At 40.3% G+C, this 22,105-nt stretch overlaps 1 protein-coding gene across 3 annotated transcripts in view; it reads left to right on the forward strand.

Annotated features, from left to right (window-relative positions):
• PRKN (parkin RBR E3 ubiquitin protein ligase) overlaps nt 1-22,105 on the forward strand; it is a 606,555-nt gene that overhangs the window by 519,863 nt on the left and 64,587 nt on the right. For all 3 annotated transcript variants that reach the window (XM_077925847.1, XM_077925845.1, XM_077925846.1), the window contains one exon: nt 1,683-1,832. In XM_077925847.1, the coding sequence (XP_077781973.1) occupies nt 1,683-1,832 (150 nt within the window). The remainder of the gene's footprint in view (nt 1-1,682; nt 1,833-22,105) is intronic.

Consider the following 22,105-nt stretch of genomic DNA (forward strand, 5'->3'; position numbering starts at 1 on the left):
GTTTGAAAGTAGCTTATTTCACAACAGTACAGCTGTTTCTTACAGTGATACGCTGGTTCAGACAAGACTACATAATATTTGGGCGGGGGCGGGGAGGAATTAAAAGGGACCAAAATGAAAAAGAGGTACAGTGGTACCTCGGGTTAAGAACTTAATTTGTTCCGGAGGTCCGTTTTTAACCTAAAACTGTTCTTAACCTGAGTTACCACTTTAGCTAATGGGGCCTCCTGCTGCTGCCACGCTGCCGGAGCACGATTTCTGTTCTCATCCTGAAGCAAAGTTCTTAACCCGAGGTACTATTTCTAGGTTAGCAGAGTCTGTAACCTGAAGCATCTGTAACCTGAAGCGTCTGTAACCCGAGGTACCACTGTACCTTGAAAACATACCTCAGATTCAAAGGCAGGAGACAGCTTGGTCACTTGAGAGTAAAACCTGTGAATGCATTTAGCAGGATCTTCTCTTTTCAGATGCACCTGTTTAGTTGCCTTGGGTAGCACAATTTTTTTAAAAAAATCTTGACAGTGCAATAATAGTTTAATGATTTGGCATGATTTCTATACTGAGCCAGTAGAAAACGTCAAATTCCCTGACAAAATACAACTTTCCCTCCAAATCAAACCCAGTAAATCAATTTTCTTGCTTATAACTTACAAAAGCAGAATTGATTATTTTTTAAAGTATTGTTTGTACATGAAAATTAAAAAAACAAAACAGCAATGCCCTTTATATCACACTGGAAGCTTTTTACTTCAGGTGCAGAATGATAACAGAAATTTTGGCAGCTCTTTAGCTGCAGCATGTGTGGCGCAGACTTTCAGAAGTGTTTGAGATAGACTTACACTATCTCCCCACCTTTAACCATACCCTTTCTGCTCTGTCAAAGCATGGGAGGCATTGCAGAGCTGGGGTAGCTGTGATTATCAGCCTTTCTGTTCAAGAGGAATAGCATGGCTGTGTTCTGATATAATTCTAAACTATGAGCTCCCTCTTCTGCTTCACTGTGGCCATAAAGAGGGAATCAGAAGCTTCTACTTTCACTTTAGATTAACTGTAGTTTAGCATGTCATCTGAACCCAAAACTGTAGTTAGTTGAAATAAACCAGCTTCATAAACTATGGGTCAGAGCTGGGTAGTTTCAGCTAACCATAGTTAAGATTAACCACAGTTTTTCCAGGTTTGGACTACATGTCCCAGTTTGCACAGCACAGTAAGCTAAACCTTTATTACAGGTATTAGTAACAGAGGAAAGAGCTTCACAATGATCCTATGTTCAGACAACACACTTTGGCTTGGTTTCCATGCAGTGCTGCTGAGCTAAAAGAACTGAGAAGGAACACAGCATCAGGGAACTGTGGGAGCCTGCGCTTTTGTGTGTTTGCAGTAAGCCATGGTTTGACTTCTCATGTGTGAACAGAGCCTGCAGCAAGCAATGGTTCATCTAAGAAAGAAGCAAAAGCTTCTGGACTGCTGCAGAAACAGAAACTGCACAGCTAGCAGGAAAGAGGCAAAAAGGGATATCTCTGAACTCCAAATCCTACTTGTGATGGGCTCAGAAACTCTTTACCACTCATATGCAGCAAGGTGGTTTTTCAGCCCCTGGTTACCTGGATAAATTAGTGGAAGGTATGTTCGAAATGTTTAAATGCTGATAAAGCAGCACATATTTTTTTTCTCCTTTGCAGTACAACCGTTACCAGTGCTACGGTGCAGAAGAGTGTGTTCTGCAGATGGGTGGCGTCCTATGTCCTACCCCAGGATGTGGAGCCGGTCTGCTTCCTGAACCAGAAGTCAGAAAGATAGTTTGTGAGCCAAGCAATGGAATGGGCTGTGGGGTAAGAAAAATTCCCAATAGTTCTATGACTATCAGTTAAGGTTGTGAAGTAGAGGAGGGGTGGAGGGGGATATCTGAATTTCTCTGTCTCACTGGTGACTCTGAGCTGCTCTTCGTGGCAGAATGAGCAGATCCCAATAAATAATAATAATAATTCACTGCTGCAGCGCAGAAATGACCACTTTGTCATGTAGAGTATGTCTGTCCCAGAATGCTTTGCTTTAATTGGTTTGTGAAGTTGCTGATCTAAGTAGTTACAGTGAAGAGTGGGGCTGTGCAAATGACAAGCCAAGAGCTTTGACTCTCTTTAAAACTCCCAGCAGTCAGCAAAACGGTAAAGGTTCTGGAGCCAAAGGATTTGTTATAAGCAGCACTCTATTTAAACAGGTCTGGGGAGGGGCAGGGTGCGAAAGAGTCAAGTAAGTAAAACGATGCCGTGTGTTTTGAGCAGATCGATGAAGAATAATGTAGATAACATGACAGTGCCAAATGAAAGCTCGTTTTAAATAAATGTTGTCCAAACCAAACAGAGAGATTGCCTCTGCCTCTTCCCTTGTTTCATTAGCAATAGCTCTGTCAGACAGCAGCACCCTCCATTCATCAAGTAAGAACAATGGGGCTATGCAGCAGACCCTTTAGATAGCTGCTTTTGGCTCTGGATCTCAGGAGTCACCAACATCTTAAACCTAACCCAAGCATTTAGAGGGGGAAGGTGATCCAGCCACTTCAGGATGGGTGGGGTTGCATCAGAGTCTCTGTTCATGGAAAACGAGCATGTCAAGGTTTTTATCATAAGCAAACATTTGTGTGTGTGGCATGTCACTTTTAAATGGTGGGAAATTCCAAACATACTCATCTCATATTCCCTGCTTGGGAACAAGGTAAAGCTGAAGGAGACAAACCATGGCTTTGCTCTCTGTAGCAGAACTCTAGGAGAAGCGAAGCAGCCACAATCTCTCTGCTTTTGTGCTAAGCCACAGTTTACCTTAGAGTTCAAACTGAGCCATTAGACACAGGTGTTGTGTTCAGGGATAACAAACATATTCCTAATATAATGTTCTTTGTTGTAAGGGATGTATGATAGCCCTATTTAAGTGACCCCCCCCCCCCATTGTGTTACCCTTTACCCTTGTGGAGCTGCTGAATATATATTTAGGAAAATGATATTAGACAATGTGTATCCTCTATAAGGTTCATTTGGACTCAGATTTAGTTTTGAAAATATATATTTTGCATGCCGCATACCTGAGAGTGATTTCCTGGCTTTGCTGTTGGCTAATCCTTTTTATTTTCACTCATGAAAACAATACCGTAATTTGATTTCCCAAGGGATTACCATTACGCATTGTTCTTCCGCCTTCATTGCTATTCATCAGACCAATCTTTCTCGCTTTCATAGCTGAGATGTAAAGCACTGACGTCTTTAACATGGGAAACCAGCAAGAAAATATGGAAGCTGTTACACTCTGTGCCACCTAGCCTGACTGCTGAAAAAGCTGGAGTAATCAAGGCTCATGAGAGCTCAATAAATAAAGCACCTTTGTCTTGTTTTGTACTAGACTAGCATATTGCTTACTATATATCAAAAGGATGTTTACTGTTCAAAGGGGAAGAAGTTCCATTCCTGATAAGGTTAGGCCTGAGTATCAAGGAAGAATACATGGTCTGCCTATTACAAATGCTATTTTATCAGGTACATGTGTAGCTCACGCCCCTATCAGTATTCACAGTACTAATTTTAATTTGTTGCTATGGAATGAAAGTGTAAAACAAGAGATTGAATAAGATTCTTGATGCTGGCAGGTGCTGCTGCTACAATGCAATAAGAGAAAATTGCATCTCTGGATTGTATGCAGTCAGCATCCAACACAATATCTAGGTATATTTCTATGCACAGTGATTCTATTTTTGTGAATTCCAAATGCAAACTGATCTGATCCACGTCTCCTGGACAAATGTGCTGATGAATACATAATTATCCTTTAGATTTCATGCTTCTCTGAACTTGTGATATATTTCTTGAATCAGAAAATTACCCAAATTCATTAAGAATGCACGTTTTAGGATAAAATGCATGTATATGTTGGGATAAAAATTGGTTTTGTACATACTTTGTAGTAAAAATACGTATTTAAGTGCAGATTAACGTTAGAATGGATTTGACTTGTGAATGAACACATGCAAAATTGACATTGCCTGGAAATGCATGGATCCATCCCAATAATGAGACTGTTCAATTCATTTGTTGGCCCATTTCTCGAATCTTGCTTCAAATCTGCTTACAATACTTACCATAACTAGAGAATAAAAGCAATTTTCAGAAGTAACCCAGTTACCAATCCACCTAACAGTTAGCTCATCCATCCCAGCTCATTGTTGTTGTTGTCGTTGTTGTTCTTGTTGTTGTTGTTCATAGTAATAGTACCATCATCACCATCATCTGTGGGGTAATACTAATGTTTAAGTATGTTTAAGCGTGAGGCAAGAATTCCTTAGTCCATTTGTAAGTCTTTAAAGCGCAAATAACAAGGATATCAATTCTCAAGTAGTAAAATAAAAGAGATTTCTCTTTCCTTGTGCTGTGGATTCTCTACCCCTTATTCATTTTGTTCCAACTCGCACTCTTAAGAAAATGTGCTATAAATATATTATTATGGGCAAGGTAACATTGGAGGACGTTGCTGAGATTAAAGAGCTGGCTCACAGCAGAATTGTTTCAGGACATCATGTTGCGACTTTTTTTTTTTTTTTTCCAAGGGGAATGAAAATGAGACAGACATTTTCCATTATTGCTAAATGCTGAGTTGCTTGCATTATGCCACAGGCTCTAGGCAGTAATCATGTATAGCTTTCTTCTACTGAGTGGGCACTCTAGCCTGTAGAAAGTGGAATTCCATCTTGTTGACACATTATGCTTCTCTTTCTAAGCAAGTTGTTTCATTGCTAAAATATGACATGCTTCTCTAGGATAACTGAAATACTCTTTTCTGGTAATGTCTAACATGGTTTGCAGTGATCTGTAAGAAAACACTAGAGCCTTCAACATGGGCGAGTGTTGATAAGCCTTAATGTCACCCTCACTTCACCATAGTGCAATGCAATTAACATGCCATACCACTGCCAAATGACATTATTATTATCTCCAGTATATGCGCCGTGCTGTACTGCACCCAACTGATCCAGTGGCAGATGTAAAATTCAGATGTCAGATCTGACAACGTATAGCAGTCTGAAACCACATTTCCATTATTAAGAGTGTAGGTCATATTAATTATTCTCCTTCTGAGAAATGGCAAAACACAGTTTAGATGCTGAATGCATGGACTTCCGGAGGCGGCGCGAAACCGTGATGGCGGACCTCTTCGAGCTGTGAAGAGGGGCACCGCAGAAAAGGGTTGTTCGCTACGGCGCAGCGGCAACCCATGAAGAAAAACCACGAGTAGAGTGAGCTCGTGGCCGTGGGACTCGGCGGGCACCTGGAGCGAACCCGAATTCGCGGAAGGAACCCCGTAAGGGGCTCCGGAGTGAAGGAGGGGGAGCGGTGCTGTGAGTTCATCGCTCTTTCTGCGGAGGCGAAGCCGCGAGGCTGTCACGGATGAGCGCCGACCTTTCTTCCTGGAAATATCAGGCTGAAACAACAATCCCGTGAGTAAAGACTTGAAATTCGGTGGATTAAATTTAAAGAATTTGGCTGAAACCGGGAGACGAGAAAAAGGAAGTCCGTCTTCCGGCACTGCTTCTAAGATCAAAGCAAAGGACAGGAGGAGCTGAATGCGCTGTGTGAGGAAGCGTTAAAGAGGGACGTTCGTGCATTTTTGGACTGACTTTTAAAGAAGAAATACAGAAGCATCCGTGAGTAAACCTTTAAAATTTAATTTGGAGCGGTCCCCCTGCCTGGGGGCAACAGAGGTAGTGATCTCCAAATCATCGGACTGCCGGGGGGGAAGTCGCCTTAACTGTGGAACTGTTACAAAACTCCTAGATACTTTTGGATATTAAAGTGACACATTTGAGCTCAACTAGCTAGACTGGATATTGTTGCAGGCACCTTGTTGGAACTTTGTTAAAGTTTGGAAATACTCAGCAGAATTTGTTTTTTAAGTGCTTTGGGACAATTGTGCTTTTAAAATCGGAACATTAGCGATTTTAATGGCGGAAAAGTTGCCTTCTTCTTATTGAACTCTGGTGGCACTCCCCCTAGAGGACTTTGGGAATATAAAGGCCTGGGAACAGCTCTATTTGTTTACTTTCTCTCATTGGATTGTTTTTGAAGTGGACTTGTCTTTCCCATGGGATTACAATATTTGACCTTGAACATTGACTGATGAGTGGTACAGGAAAGACAAGAGCAGCCAAAGCTAAGGAAGCTAAGGAAAAAGAAAAAGCGAAAAAGCAGGCACAGCTTGTGCAAACAACTTTGGCTCAGGGACGTAGATTATCAGTTCCAGCTGTGCTTGCAACGCAAAAGTTAGAAGTTGAAAAGCCTAAAGAACTTGAAGAGGAGGATATGGCAGCAGGAGGATCAGAGGCTGTTCTGAAGCAAATTTTGGAACAACTGTCAACCTTAAATCAAAAAGTAGATAACCAATCAATTAAAATTGACCAAGCTACATCCTCGATTCAGAAATTGACAGATCAGGTTTCCCAACATACACAAGCAATTGAGAAATTGCAAGGAGCAACAGAAGAGAATCGTAAACTAGCAGGGGATGCCATTCAAATAGCAACGTCAGCTAAGAAAGAGGTCGAGGAAGTTAAAGCAGAAGTCAAGCCTCTGCATAAACAGATTGGGGACCAGCAAACCTATCTTTCTTTGGTGGAATTGAAAAATCGGGAGACTAACCTCAGATTAAGGGCTATCCCAGAAATTGAACAAGAAGATCTGATCGGATTTTTGACAACAGAATTTTCAAAGTTCTGGGCTATAAAAGAAGAAACTGATTTTAAAATAGTATCGGCTTTTCGACTGGGAAGATTGGTAAGAAAGGACAGATCTAGAGACTGTTTGATAGCTTTGAGAACAAGGGATGAGAGAGACAAGATACTAGGCCTTCACTTTAAAAACTCACTTGAGATACAAGACAAAAGGGTGGAAATTTACAGAGATATACCTAAACAGTTATTGGACTTGAGAGCCACCTACTCAGAATTGGCAAAGTTGTTGAGACTCAACTCAATTCCTTATAGGTGGGAGTTTCCACAAGGATTATCATTTTCCTACAAACAGAAGAAGGTTAAAATAAGAACACCAGAGGACCTACAAAAGTTCCTGCACGACCACGGAGAAGATCTCCATAAAGAAGCAGCAGCTCATTGGCCCCTACCTCAATCTGGGCCTATACTGCCTGGAGGCGGAGGAACGCCTATACCCTCGGGATCAGAGGACAAAGAAGACACACCACTCTAGGTGGAACAAAATAATACAGGATGTCTCTGCAGCTATTTAGTTGGAACATAAATGGCGGAAATTCCCCGGAGAAAAGAAGGAAGATATTTCACATATTGAAGAAAGAACAATTGGACATTATTTGCCTACAAGAAACTCATGTGACCAGGCTCCACAGAAAAGTTTTGGTTAACAAAAGACTAGGCCAAGAATTTATTTCATCAGATAAGGTTAAGAAAAGAGGAGTGGTGATCTACGCTAAGGAGAGCCTGATGCCCAAATTTCTATTTAAGGATGAACAAGGAAGAATCTTGGCGATTGAAATCCAGACACAAGGAGAAAAAAATCTTGATATTAGGAATTTATGCTCCAAACGACGGGAAATCAGAATTTTTTAAGAAGCTGCATGAGATTTTGCTGGATTATTTGGACTATAACAACATCATAATGATGGGAGACATGAATGGAGTGGTGTCTACACATATGGATAAGTCTCAAAGTCAAAATTTAACATCAGACGGTAGACTGCCTAAAACTTTTTTCGAATTGACTGACAATTTGGATTTGATTGACATATGGAGGACAAAGAACCCCCTAGGTAAAGAAGGAACTTTCTTCTCTGAGGCCCACCTGTCCTGGACACGGATCGACCAAATTTGGACGTCTAGAGGGCTGGCACCTAAGACCAGAAAGGTGGAAATCTGTCCAAAAACATGCTCCGACCACAACGCTCTGAAATTAGAATTCAGACTAACTCAATCCGGTTCCTTCAGATGGAGAATGAATGACACACTATTAAGAGATCAAGAGATTGTGAAAAAGGCCCAAAAAACGCTAAAGGACTATTTTGAGATAAATTTGAACACTACAGTAGAAAAAAGAACGATCTGGGACGCAAGCAAAGCTGTGATGAGAGGGTTTCTGATACAACAGAACACAATTAAGAAAAAGCTCTGGAATGGAAAGAAGGACAAAATATTGGAGAAAATACATCAAGGAGAGAAAAAATTGAGAACTAAACCAAAGTCAAAGGAGGTGCTGAGAGAAATCAAATTTCATCAAGCAGAATATTCTAAGTTGATAAATCAGGAGATCGAATGGAAAATTAAACAGATGAAGCAAAGATCGTTTGAATCAGCAAATAAATGTGGAAAGCTGCTAGCTTGGCAGCTGAAAAAAAGACAAAAGCTAAACACAGTTACAAATCTAGAGATTGAAGGAAGAATGGTACAGAAACCAGAAGAAATTAGGAAGTGCTTCCACAGATATTTTAAAGAACTTTATGCACAGGGGCCTCAGAAAGAATCAGAGATAGATCAATTTTTAAAGACAAATGGATTATCAAAAATAACTCAAGATAAAAGATCAATCTTGAACTCTACGATAACTTCACAGGAAATCGAAGGTGCCATTCAGAATATGCAACTAGGCAAATCTCCAGGCCCGGATGGGCTTACCTCCAAATACTACAAGACTTTGAAGGATTATTTGATACAACCTCTGTTGGAGGTATGCAACCAGATTATGGATGGGAAGAGGGCACCAGAAACGTGGAAAGAAGCTTTCATCACATTGATACCTAAGACAGAATCTGAAAAGACCCAGCTTAAGAACTACCGTCCCATCTCACTCCTAAATGTGGATTATAAAATATTTGCAGACATTTTGGCAAGTAGACTTAAAAAGGTTTTAAATGAAGTAATTCACAAAGACCAAGCAGGCTTTCTCCCTGGTAGACATTTATATGAGAATACCAGAAACATCATTGATATTTTGGAACTTCTGCAAACCAATAGGAACACAAGGGCGGTGTTAATTTTTATTGATGCGGAGAAAGCATTTGACAACATATCTTGGATGTTTATGAAGAAAAATTTGGAAGGGATGGGAGTGGGACGGGGGTTTGAAAATGGATTACAAGCAATTTATTCAGAACAGAAAGCTAAACTAATAGTGAACAATGTGGTGACGGAGGAATTTAAAATTGAAAAAGGGACACGACAAGGGTGCCCTCTATCCCCTCTATTATTTATTTCAGTCCTGGAGGTGCTACTGAATATGATAAGGGAGGACCGGTTGGTACAAGGGATAGAGGTCGGAGTGAAACAATATAAACTGAAAGCTTTTGCAGATGATCTAGTTTTGACACTGCAGGAGCCAGAGCCCAGTACAAAAAGAGTTCTGGAACTTATATCTGAGTTTGGTCGGGTGGCGGGATTTAAGTTGAACAAACAAAAAACTAAGGTTCTGACCAAGAATTTGACACCTACAGAAACAGAGGGGTTTCAGAGAGAAACAGAATTAAATGTGGTCAAAAAGGTGAAATACTTAGGGATTTATTTGTCCTCCAAAAATTTGAATTTATTTAAAGACAATTATGAGAAATGTTGGTTGGAAGTTAAAAAGGACTTAGAAATTTGGTCAAGATTGAAACTTTCCTTGTTGGGAAGAATCGCAGCTATAAAAATGAATGTATTGCCGAAAATGTTGTTTTTGTTTCAAACCCTACAGATCGTGGACAGAGTGGAATGTTTTGGAAAATGGCAGAAAGATATATCTAAGTTTGTCTGGCAGGGCAAAAAGCCTCGAATAAAGTTTAAAATATTAACTGATTCGAAAGAAAGAGGAGGGTTTGCCCTGCCGGACTTGAGGTTGTACTATGAAGCTGCAGCCTTCTGCTGGTTGAAAGATTGGTTTTTGTTGGAAAACACTGATGTTCTAGATCTGGAAGGTTTTGACAATGCTTTTGGTTGGCATGCATACCTATGGTATGACAAGGTTAAAGTTCATAAACTGTTCAGAAACCATATTGTCAGAAAAGCAATTTTTGCAGTCTGGTTGAAATACAAAGACTTATTAGAGAGTAAAACACCGAGGTGGTTATCACCGGTGGAGGCCAAGGCTGGAAAAAGACCCAATATGGAGGCCTACTGGCCGAAATATTGGGAATTAATTGATAAAATTGGAGATAACTGGAAGTTGCAGAGTCAGGATAAGCTAAAAAATAAGGTGCGAGATTGGTTACATTATGCTCAAATTCAAGAGGTTTTTAAAATGGACAAAAAAGTGGGTTTCCAGGTGGAAAAATCGAAATTGGAGACGGAATTGTTAGAATCAAAAACTAAGACACTTTCGAAAATGTATAACTTGCTGCTTAAATGGAATACACAGGATGAGACAGTTAAATCTGCCATGATAAAATGGGCACAGGATGTTGGACATAACATTATGTTTGAAGACTGGGAAAGGTTATGGAACACCGGAATGAAATTCACGGCATGTAGTGCCCTGAAGGAAAACATTATGAAAATGATATACCGGTGGTACATGACCCCAGTCAAGTTAGCTAAGATTCACCACCTGTCTGACAACAAATGTTGGAAGTGTAAGGAGGCAGAGGGGACTTTTTTTCATCTCTGGTGGACCTGCCCAAAAGTGAAGGCCTTCTGGGAAATGATTTATAATGAATTGAAAAAGGTATTTAGGTATACCTTTCCCAAGAAACCAGAGGCCTTCCTGCTGGGTATGGTGGACCAGAAAATGTCAAAGAAGGACAGAACTTTGTTTATGTACGCTAGCACAGCAGCAAGAATACTCATCGCAAAGAGTTGGAAGACACAAGATTTGCCCACGCTGGAGGAATGGCAGACGCAGTTGATGAACTACATGGAGATAGCTGAACTGACCGGCAGAATCCGAGATTTGGATCAAGAAACAATTGAGGGGGACTGGAAAAAATTTAAAGACTATTTGCAAAAATATTACAAACTGTACGAATCTTAAGATAGTGCACGATCAGGAAATGCTATGCTTCAGCAATTATGATTAAGTAAATGGTAAAATAAGTGATAAAAGAGAAAAGGAGACAAATTGAATTGAATATGTTATGTTTATTTTAAAGGTATTAAAACTGAGATATAATATATTGATTTTGGATACATAACAATTGAAAGTTACAGTGAGGTATGAAATAAGGTAACAAATTGCTGACAGGGTTAATTTAAAGAACGCAGATCCGGAAGGGGTGGGGAAGTCCAAATGTATCTAATTCTTTCTTTTTCTTTCTTTTTTCTTCTGTGCCTTTTGTATTGTTAAAAAAGAAAAAATGTTTCTTGTATCTATTGTATGTGTTTGCAATGTTCAAAACTATGGAAAGAAACGCAATAAAAAAATTTATAAAAAAAAAATAGATGCTGAATGCATGTCTGTTTCTCTATTTGGATTTAAAATAAGTAAAAAACAGATAATTTTACCTATACCTGTCAACTGCACCAAGATTTGTAGTTATTCCTAGCAGTGTTTTTCCACCAGTATGGGTAAGATGTAGACAGAATGGAATGGAATCTGTAGAAGCTGAAAATAAAGCTTCAAACATGTCCCAAGCTGTCTGGATCTGATGGGAGTTTAGTCCAAATAATCTGGAAAGCAGACTGGTGAAATCTGATATATAAAAAATAGTGAGAATCCTTTAAGCCCATCCACATATGTATAGTGCATACGGATATTTAAGTTCCTAGGTTCAAAGATGTAATAGTAACATAAGTAATTCTGTATCTCTTACCCATAATATATTACTGATACATTTGCTTACTGGAAGCACTGCAAAAAGAAATACTGGGCAGTTAGAAATAGTTGGCTACAGGAAAGAGGGTGATCCAGGCATAATGCAGGATACAGTGAACTTCCTTTGGAGGCGGAGGCTGTGTGTGTGTGTGTGTGTGTGTGTGTGTGTGTGTGTGTGTGCAGCCTTTGCACACACTGTCAGGAACAGTGTGACAAAGAACTAGTTCCACAGCCAGAGGCTGCAGCTGGCTGTTTGTTTGTTTGTTTGTTTGTTTGTTTGATTTGTTTTGCTTTTTGTATTTAAAGAAAGCTACAACCAAGAATTAATTAATGGCAGAGGGAAAATACATTTCAGGATGAAGGCATGGAATTGGGACCAGAAATGCAGCTAAAGCTGAAGTCCGATGCCCTGCCATATTTTTGTAGTGCGATCCGTCTTTCAATTTTTTATAAGCTTTCTAATCTTGTTTTGCTGATAGCACCCAGCTCTTAAATTAGAGATCACTGGCTGGGGTTGCAGAGTCTTCTCAGAAAGGTTGTCCCCTTGCTGACTTCAGGTACTGTCTAAAGATGCATAGCACCTGAAGCTATCTAGAGAAGCAAGCACTTCCTCTTCCCGGTGAGGTCTTCAAGGATCTTAGGGCTTTTGAAGCACTAGAGACAACATGGTGGGAAGGAAGGATAGCTAAGCCATATGGCCAGGTGAGAGAAATTTTCAGTGGGTTAAATTGCAATATCAAAGAGAATGCCATTAACAAAAAAAAACTACCTGTGGGCATGTGCTCCTTCTCTTCATGTGAAAGATGTCAGTCAGAGGAAGTGAACAGAAATGCTGGGGTTGAACACTTCATATTATTATAAAAATGCTCAAATTCTCAGAGAATCTTTCCAGGGCATAAAGGGGCATTTTCTACTCTCCCACTGACAGTGTATCATTTTCAACTGACTGCATCTGAAAACAGATAAGGCAAATCAAGATGAATCTAAAAATTAACATAATTGAGGACAAAAGTAGTGAGCTTTTGCTTTGAACAAAGAGGTGCATCACTGAGTCACAGAAAATGAAACATTAATGCAATCAGCTGAGGCTATGGACTGACTGGGAGTGACAGAGACCAACGACAGGATCCCAATTATAGAACAGCCTTATCTGAGCAATCATCTACAAACGTTTCACATGTGAGCAGGAATAAGGCACATGGTCTGAATGATGAATATTGCTAATAATAAATATAAAAGAAATACATTGAAATCTAACTAAACTTCTCTAGTGCATCACACAAAAGGCATTTCACAAAGAGTGCTTTGCATTCATCTTACGATATCACTGTATGCGGGAGCTATTTAAGAAATGGAAAAAGGTGGAAATACAAGATAAAGAGGAGGATTAGATCTAGTTACAGGTTGCTAGCTGTGTTGGTCTGCCGTAGTCGAAACAAAATTTTAAAAAAATCCTTCCAGTAGCACCTTAGAGGATTAGAGTGAGCCTATTGACCCAGGATCTATAGTTTGTGTTTGCTTAAACTTTTGATAAGACAAACACAAAGAGCGACCTCCTTGGCTGTCACTTAATCTTTTGAAATGACCCATAAGACAGTTTTACAGTGCATTCAGATATAATAAGATTATAGCAGCTCATAATCAGACAGAAAGTCCCCAAATGGCACCAATTAAGCAATTGTGATCCACTAGTGCGGCCTTAAACACAAATGTATGTGGGGAGTCCTAAATGAAAGAAACTAGGCCCTAAAACCTGGTTCTTCATGAAATACTGGCCCATTTCAGGCACTATGCCGCTGTGAGGGAGAGCAGAGATATGTCTGCTAGTTTTGCCCACCCCATCATCCATCTCATCACTATGCCTCTCTCCACTGGACTCTGTACGTTTGAGGACAAACACTTGTAGCAGGATCCCTGCTGCCCAGTACTACTAGCACCTCGCTGCCCAGCAGTCTCCCTGCCTCAGCTGACAAAGCTGGTCTCAGAGGTGGTGTTGAGGACTCCCAGTCTTCTGGTTCTGGGAGACTTCAACATCCATTCTGAGGCAGCTGACTCTGGGGTGGCTCAGGACTTCATGGCCACCATGACAACCATGGGGCTTTCCCAACATGTCACTGGCCCAACACACATGGCAGGCCACACTCTGGATCTTGTTTTTTCGACTGGGCAGTAAGCCCTGCCTGAAGTCTGTGCAGATCCTGGTAATTGCCTCAGCCATGTCCATTTGCAGCCCAGCAGGTTCACAGTTAGATGGCTAATTGCTTGAATTTATTTCAAACATATAGTTTGGAGTCTTCAGCATAATCCTAATTCTGATAATCTAATGAAACTTGTGCTATGCAGAGATGCCCTCCATTAATTTTATTCCTGTGTATGAGTTGTAAATATGTGAAGAACCTTGGTTATTCTTTTTTTAAAAAAATATTCTGAACTGTACAGCCTAGTCACTTTCCCCCCAACAGATGCGATACATATTTCATATTTGAAGTTTTAAAACAAAACTACAGAATTATCAGATTGTGAAAAGAGCATTCAATTACTTAGTTGATAGGAAAACTGTTTTTCTTTAGTATTGGGTGTAGGAGGCTTATGTAACTTCAAATACCTCTCTGAATTGAAGACCAAGCATTAAAAAAAAAAGCCTTCACTTTAAAAGAAATATTTTGGAACTGTTTCAAGTGGTTGAGAATAGACTTAGAATAGAAAATGTGTCTCAACCTGAACAATAACATTTCTGCTGCAAAGCTATATTACAAAAAGTAAAGGGAATATCATAAAAAAACTGAAATGATCTGTGAAAAGAAAATAAAGTGATCCAATTAAACAAGAGACATCTCTAGCACATAAAAGGGAATGCTCTGAATTGAAAACAGGAGTATGTTGTCGAGGACAATGGGCAACTGTATTTCAGATAGAAGCATGGGAAATAATAGACAACCAGATACACTTTGGACATAAAGTAATATCCTACAGAAGACGTGACGGGGGGAGGATTCTGGTGGGGATAATATATCCTTGAGTAGCGTCCTTGGCTGAGGGCAGTGAGTCATGGTTGGATAGTCATATCTCGATTAATTTCATTCTTTCCATACATTTCTCTGAAATTAAATTTTGCTACCACTACCAAGTCCCCTACTTCCAAGACCTTTTATGCTAAATCAAATAGCAGGCAGTGTGACTATTGAGAGTATCTGTTCTGCTGGTGCTTAAGATTTGATGCAGTTGAAAAGATACAGATCACCATTTAAAAAATACTAGAGTCCCACATGCTCTCCTAGGATCAGTTATGAACAAGGTTGGAGAAGTTATTTGTGCATGTGGGCTCAGTGCTAGAGATCTTTTTACCAATTGCATTGAGATGACTCGTTATTCTCACTGGGACACCAGTTTTCACTCTTGGGCATCCCATTGCTTGTTTCCATGACATGGCACTTACTTACTTACTTACTTACTTACTTACTTACTTACTTACTTACTTATTTGGAAAATTCATATCCCACCCTTCAGAGAATATTCTCTCAGAGCAGCTAGCATAAATTTAACATAGTAAACCAACCTGAGAAAATAATAAACACAGTAAGAGCAGTGGAAAACTAAAACAATTCAAGCCAGATTAAACCAATGCATAAAAACCCAACAGCTAAAATATATGGGTGAATAAAAAAGGTCTTCACCTGGCCCTGAAAGGATGTCTCCTTGAGGACAGTATAGGAAAGTCAGGGAACCACAGCTGAAGGTGAGGGGATCAAAGAAAGATACTGTAATAGTAACTTGTCAGATATGTGTTGAAAGCACTTAATATACCCTATACCCAAGCCATTCAGCAGCCAGAAGTAAATTAGAAACCAGCACAGTTGTTTTCAAACTGGTGAGGTGTATTCCAATGGTACCAATTATCAGTCTTTCTACAGATTTTGTACCAACTGCAGTTTCTAAGCTGTCATCAATGACAGCCCCATGTACAACAGGTTGCAGCAAACCAAGTGGGATGTTAGCACATTATGAATAACTGTGACTAGGCTATCTTGGTCCTGAATATAGTGATTCATCAATATAGTGGACAAAAGTCATCTAGTGACCTCAAGGCAACTTGGGCCTCCACAGAAAAGTAAAAATCTAATGACATCCCAGGCTTAGGAACCTCATCCTTCAGAAGGAGTGCAACCCTCCTCAAAACTAACCAAACATTATCTTCCAACATTGCTAGACTACCCACCAACAACATATTCATCTTATTGGGATTCGGCTTCAGTATTGACTGCCCTCCTGTCCATAACTAATCTCAGACAACAGTCTGAATGCAAGCCAATGCCAACAACCTGTATTTCTCTTACTGTTCTGCTAAGTCAATGGTGCATTGCCACCATTGCTAAAAATCTGGAATATCCTGGTTTTCCTCACTTAATGAGAGGCTTTTCAAAGATCCAAAGGCATAGAGGCTGTAGAGGAGGTTAAACAACCTGTGACCCACTAAGCCAACCAAGTCCTTAGTGGCAAGCACATCCATGTCCTCTCTTTGACTTAGTCAGGTTCTCTTTCCATAAGCTGCACCAGAAAGGTATGGGGCAAACAGCCTCTCGGACAAATCATCAAACTAGCTCCATGATTGGTCACTTGACAATGTCTTATTTTCCACTTCCAAATTTTATCTGAATCATAAACTAGAAATATAAGGCTCCAATATTTATTGTACAGTGGTACCTCAGGATGTGAACAGGATCCGTTCTGGAGCCCCCTTCGCATCCTGAACAGAATGTAAGATGCAACTGTGTGTCAGAATTTGGGGGGGGGGAAGAGTGAGGCTTATATTCAGGCCACTATGGTACTTGAAAGTTAACTCCATCAAATTCAACAGAACTTACATGAAAGAAAATCTGTTTCAGATTACTTCTTTTCCAGAAATCTAAAATGTGGCTAAAGCTCACCCTTTCTGAGAAATCCCCCATTACTTTTATGGTGCCACCCTGTCTCTTGACTATGAACAATGTAATGGTGGAAAACATGGTTTATTGACAGGTTTGATCAAATTAATGAGAAAATAGCAACACATGCAGAACAAAATAATAGATTTATGGATGCATTTTTGCGATATGTGCTAAAAGATTTCACCGTTCAGGGAAACCTGTCACTGTTATTGTATTGCTTCCCTTTCAAGCAATGTAATTCGTCCCAGTGGGGCATAGAATTAATTATTAGCAAATGATCACTTATATTATTTCAGTCAATAGACGTCCAAACAGCTCAATCTTCGTTTTCAGTGTGACATGTAGCTATTGAAAATTGCATTAAAGTACATTGACACATGGCAGAAACAAATTGCCCTCATAACATTTATAAATGCTGCTTGATTATAGAAATGTTATCCATGTAATTTCAACATGTTAGACATTACTACAGGAGAACAGTTGTGATTTTGCAGTGTGAATGGATTATGCTGATTTTCCACACTGGAGGCAGGGTGGGGTGGGAATACGACCTTCTGTTCTGAACATTTTCATTGACATACTTGCTGGGAGAAGAAAAGAAAGCTCCCAGGTGAGAGCTGGGGGGGGGGGGGGGGTCCACCACTTTCTGTTCGTGACAAGGGTTAAGAGGTACCTTTGAGAAAGGACTCTGTGTTTTCTTCTCTCTTTCTCTCCCTGTTTTTGTTTTTATTTAGATTTGTTTCTTTTATCTTACTGTATTATGAAAAAACTTTAATAAAATCTTATGGGGCGGAACTAAGATAATAGCAGAAAAGCTTTGTAAGTGAATTTGCAGGCAAGGTGTGTAATACACACTGGCTCACTCTTGGGAGAAGAGACACAGGAGGCGCTATGGTATAAACCACTGAGCTTTGGGGCTTGCCGATCAGAAGGTCAGTGGTTCGCATCTCTGCAACGGAGTGAGCTCCCGTTCCTCTGTCCCAGCTCCTGCCAACCTAGCAGTTCAAAAGCACACCAGTGCAAGTAGATAAATTGGTACCGCTGCAGCTGGAAGATAAATGACGTTTCCATGTACTCTGGTGTTCCGTTGTGCCAGAAGCAGTTTAGTCTTGCTGGTCACATGACCCGGAAAGCTGTCCGTAGACAATTGCCATCTCCCTCAGCCTGAAAGCGAGACGAGCTCCGCAAACCCATAATCACCTTTGACTGGACTTAACCATCCTGGGGTCCTTTACCTTTTTTTTCTCTTGAGAGAAATGGACCCCTTGGTCTTGGGAAATTTTAAAGTGGGGCATTAAAGGCACACGTGTTTATTGAGTCATGATCTTGAGCTACCAATATAATAGAAATGCACTTCTAAGCATTACATATTTTTTCCTTAAAACCAAAGTCTTTGGTTGGTAATATTGTTGTTTCCTTTGTTCTGTTACATCTGAAAATCAATAAAACACAGGAAAATTAAAATACATACTTCACATTTTTTTTGCATCTTTGTACTAATACAATAAGGGACGTGGGTGGCGCTATGGGTTAAACCACAGAACCGATCAGAAGGTCAGCGGTTCGAATCCCTGCGATGGGGTGAGCTCCCATTGCTCAGTCCCTGCTCCTGCCAACCTAGCAGTTCGAAAGCACGTCAAGTGCAAGTAGATAAATAGGCACCGCTCCTGCGGGAAGGTATACGGCGTTTCTGTGCACTGCTCTGGCTCACCAGAAGTGGCTTAGTCATGCTGGCCACATGACCTGGAAGCTGTACGCCGGCTCCCTCAGCCAATAAAGCGAGATGAGCGCCGCAACCCCAGAGTCGTCACAACTGGACCTAATGGTCAGGGGTCCCTTTACCTTTACTAATACAATGGTGTGCCCAGTCCTAAACACCTGTGGGTAGCACAAGAATTTGGAAGGTTGTACATATGGAGTGGTTCAAAACTTTCTAAATCCTCCTCCTTTATCTCCCTCCTTTAATGTTTCCAGGCAAACACACTATAAATTTTTAGCAGTCCACACAGTAAATGAAATCAAAATGTCGTCTTTTAAAACAAACAGGAATTCTGTTGTGAGATTTTTTAGCGTGCCTTGAAGTGTTGTTACTCTAGTGGCAAAGTAGGTAACAGCTTAAAGCACCAATTATGTAAGCCTGCAGCATGAATCCACACACTAATCTTTAGAAGATTGTCAATATGGTGTATTGATTAGAGCAGCTTCCTCCCATATGATATTAATATGATATTACCATCGGATATTACCATGACCATTGGTCATGGATAACGGAAGTTGTAGTCCAAAACACTTAGGGGAAACTGAATTAAGAGTGTCTGATTAGGACTGGGGATACTCAGCTCAAATCTTAATTTACTCATGAAGTTCACACTGGGTGATGTGCCAGTCACAGCCTAACTTGCTTTGAAGTGTTGTTGTGAGGCTGAAAGAGGAATAGACCAGCATCCCTGCTACGTATTCTCAGCTCACCTTAACTATAATCACCCAAGAAAAGAAAAGACAAGACAGGCTTGTTACAGAATCTCTCAAATGTGTTAATTGCCAATGGATACCAGCAAAACAGGGTTACGAAGCTAATCCAAAAAGAAACACCCCCCAAAAACCAAGACACAGAAGAAAACAATGGCATGGCCCTCCTTCCTTATATCAAGGGCACTACAGATAAAATTAGAAAAATCCTCCATAAACACAATATCAAAACAGCCTTTTGCACCAACCAAAAAATAGCCAATATCCTCAGAAACCCCAAGGATAAAATCCAGTTGGAAAACCAAGGGGTCTATGAAATACCCTGCAAAGTCTGCCCAGCCACGTACATTGGACAAACAAACAGACGAATAAATGCACGTATTGCAGAACACAAGAATGCCGTCAAAAAAGAAGAAAAAACTTCCTCTCTTTTCCAACACATGAAAGAAACAGGACACGAAATTAATTTTGCAGATTCCAAATTGCTCTTTAACATGGAACATCACCACAAGAGAATAATCATGGAAGCCATCGAGATAGAGAAACACCCTCACAACATGAACAAGCGTGACGACACATCCCGCTTGCCAGACATCTGGAAATTAGCCCTCCCCACAAAAACTGACACCAGATCCAGAGGCACACAGAACGCCATCACCAATCAACCACACCAGACCCAAACCCAGACCCTCTCCACAGATAAATTACAGACACCATCCAGTAGCCAAACCATGGTGGCACCTCCGGATGCTGCACCCCCCTGCAATCCCTACACAGATCTGGCTGGCACAGGCCACAAAACCACAGCTCGCCCCTATACACGAAGCCAAGCCAGAGCACAACTAAGTGCAGTACAGCCATCTTCTCAGAAAAACTCTTCACAAAGTTCAAGAGGTCAAGACACAAAGGCTTTAGCAACTAATCCACACCTAATGACCCACCTAAGTGGTACTCAGGATATCACTCAAGAAATCACTCAAGATATCCCTCAAGTAATTAAGGAACAAAAGAAGAAAAGGCACACTAGCCTGGGAACTTCCTCTCTGCCCAGAACATTGGAGGCTATACACCACACCTCCTCAACAGTATTTATAGGAACTCAAACACTGAGATCCTGCTCTGTTCCAGTAACAAGAAGCCGAAAGCACCAGCCTGAAGATGACGAGTGAGACCTCGTCGAAACGTCGCCTAGACACCCCAACTTTTACACGGGAAGACACCCGAGGACACCAAAACCTGCATATATATATATATATATATATATATTGAGGAAAGAATTCACACTTATTGACAAGTAGCATGAGAATCACTTCCTCATACTTGTCTTCCAATGCAGATATGGTAACAGTGCCCAAAGAACCACATGGATGAAGGCAATCACTTGTTTTCTTCCCAAAATAATATTACCCATAGGGGTTGGTGGCTGTAGTTTTAGATAGATTGTTGTCTCTCCCCCCCCCCCCCCAAATACGGCTTCTTTCCTTCAACTCCCCTTACAGCAGCCTTGCCTTCAACACATACAAATTATTACTTTTTTAAGTGAAGAAATTGTTGGTATTTGTATTCAGGAAAACTTTTTCATGGCTTCTCAGTTTAACCTTTCCATCGACTTTCTCTGATTCATTGCAGAGAAAGATAAATGTTGTAGAACAGTGTGGGGAGAACAATTGAGTGTTTTTTGGGGGGAGTTGGTAGAATATACAAAAAAATCCTTTACTGAGGCTCGTCTCGCAGAACACAGTTTTTTGGCTGCATTTTATCTTGTGTTTTGCAGTAGAAGCTTTTATTATTAGTATAGTGTTCTTTCAGTAAAAGGGGGACCATAGTGTTTTAGTAACATGCTATTACAGTCACGACTCTGTCATCATTCTTCATCTGAACCATCATTTCCCCCCAATAGCGTTTACACCTTTTGTTATGCATTGTCCTGAAGATCTGTTTTGAAGCAATTCACAGAAGGAGGGGGTTATTATTATGTCGACTTGGGAAACGTACTTCAGATCTGACTTGATCAAGGCTGTCTTCAGGATAGGGTTTAATTTGTAAGTGAGGCTGAGCTTCCTTCACAAGTCAATAGCTAGCTTATTGCAGTCTCCAAACTAGACATAATGGCAGCAGCCACGTTTGGGGTTTTTTTTAACTTACTTGCCCAGGTAAAACTGAGACTGGTGGGGATCTGGTTAGAAATAGAGGAGAAACTTGGTTTAGTTTGCATTCATAAGCAACCCTACCTAATTTGCAACACCAGTTCTCTGGAACAGCCTTCTAATATTGTACTGCTTTTGATACTTCTTCTATTTTTTTTCTGTTTAGGCAAACCTACCCAGATTAGTAATTGTGTTATGCATATTTGTTTTTAAACCTGTTGGTTTTATCTAGAATTTAATTATTTTATTAAGTCTATTTGTTTTTAAACTGCTTGTGGTGTTTAGTTTAGTTTTCTAAATTAGGCAGTATATAAATCCTGTTAAAATAAATAAAAAGTGACTGAAATGACTCAGAGCAGGGAGGTAATAGGAAGGCTTAGTTCTCCCCACCCACATGCCCGTTTAATGTGAAAAATTAATTCGTCCTCCCTTTCTACATGAATGGGACCAGAATATGAATAAAATATCTAACTGGCCTCTTCATAGCCAGCTGGGCCCTAAGACTGCACTATTTTATAATCACTTTTAACACCGCATTCTTTATCTGCTGTCATTGAACATGGTGCCTGTGATTAATTGCAAAGTAAATAATATTTAGAAATATTGAGTACTCAACAAATCTACATGCCGATCTTGAGACATTTAGCAACTGAGGTAGAGGCCCAACAAGGGAAGATAAAACTACATTGATTTCCAACAAATGACATCTTAGTACTGATCAAACTGTTACGTTCTGAATGCCTGGATTTTCGTTGTGGTTTGCCATGGGAGTCATATGTGGTGC

The sequence above is a fragment of the Podarcis muralis genome, chromosome 3 (assembly GCF_964188315.1).
Source record: "Podarcis muralis chromosome 3, rPodMur119.hap1.1, whole genome shotgun sequence".
NCBI classification, from domain to species: Eukaryota; Metazoa; Chordata; class Lepidosauria; order Squamata; family Lacertidae; genus Podarcis; species Podarcis muralis.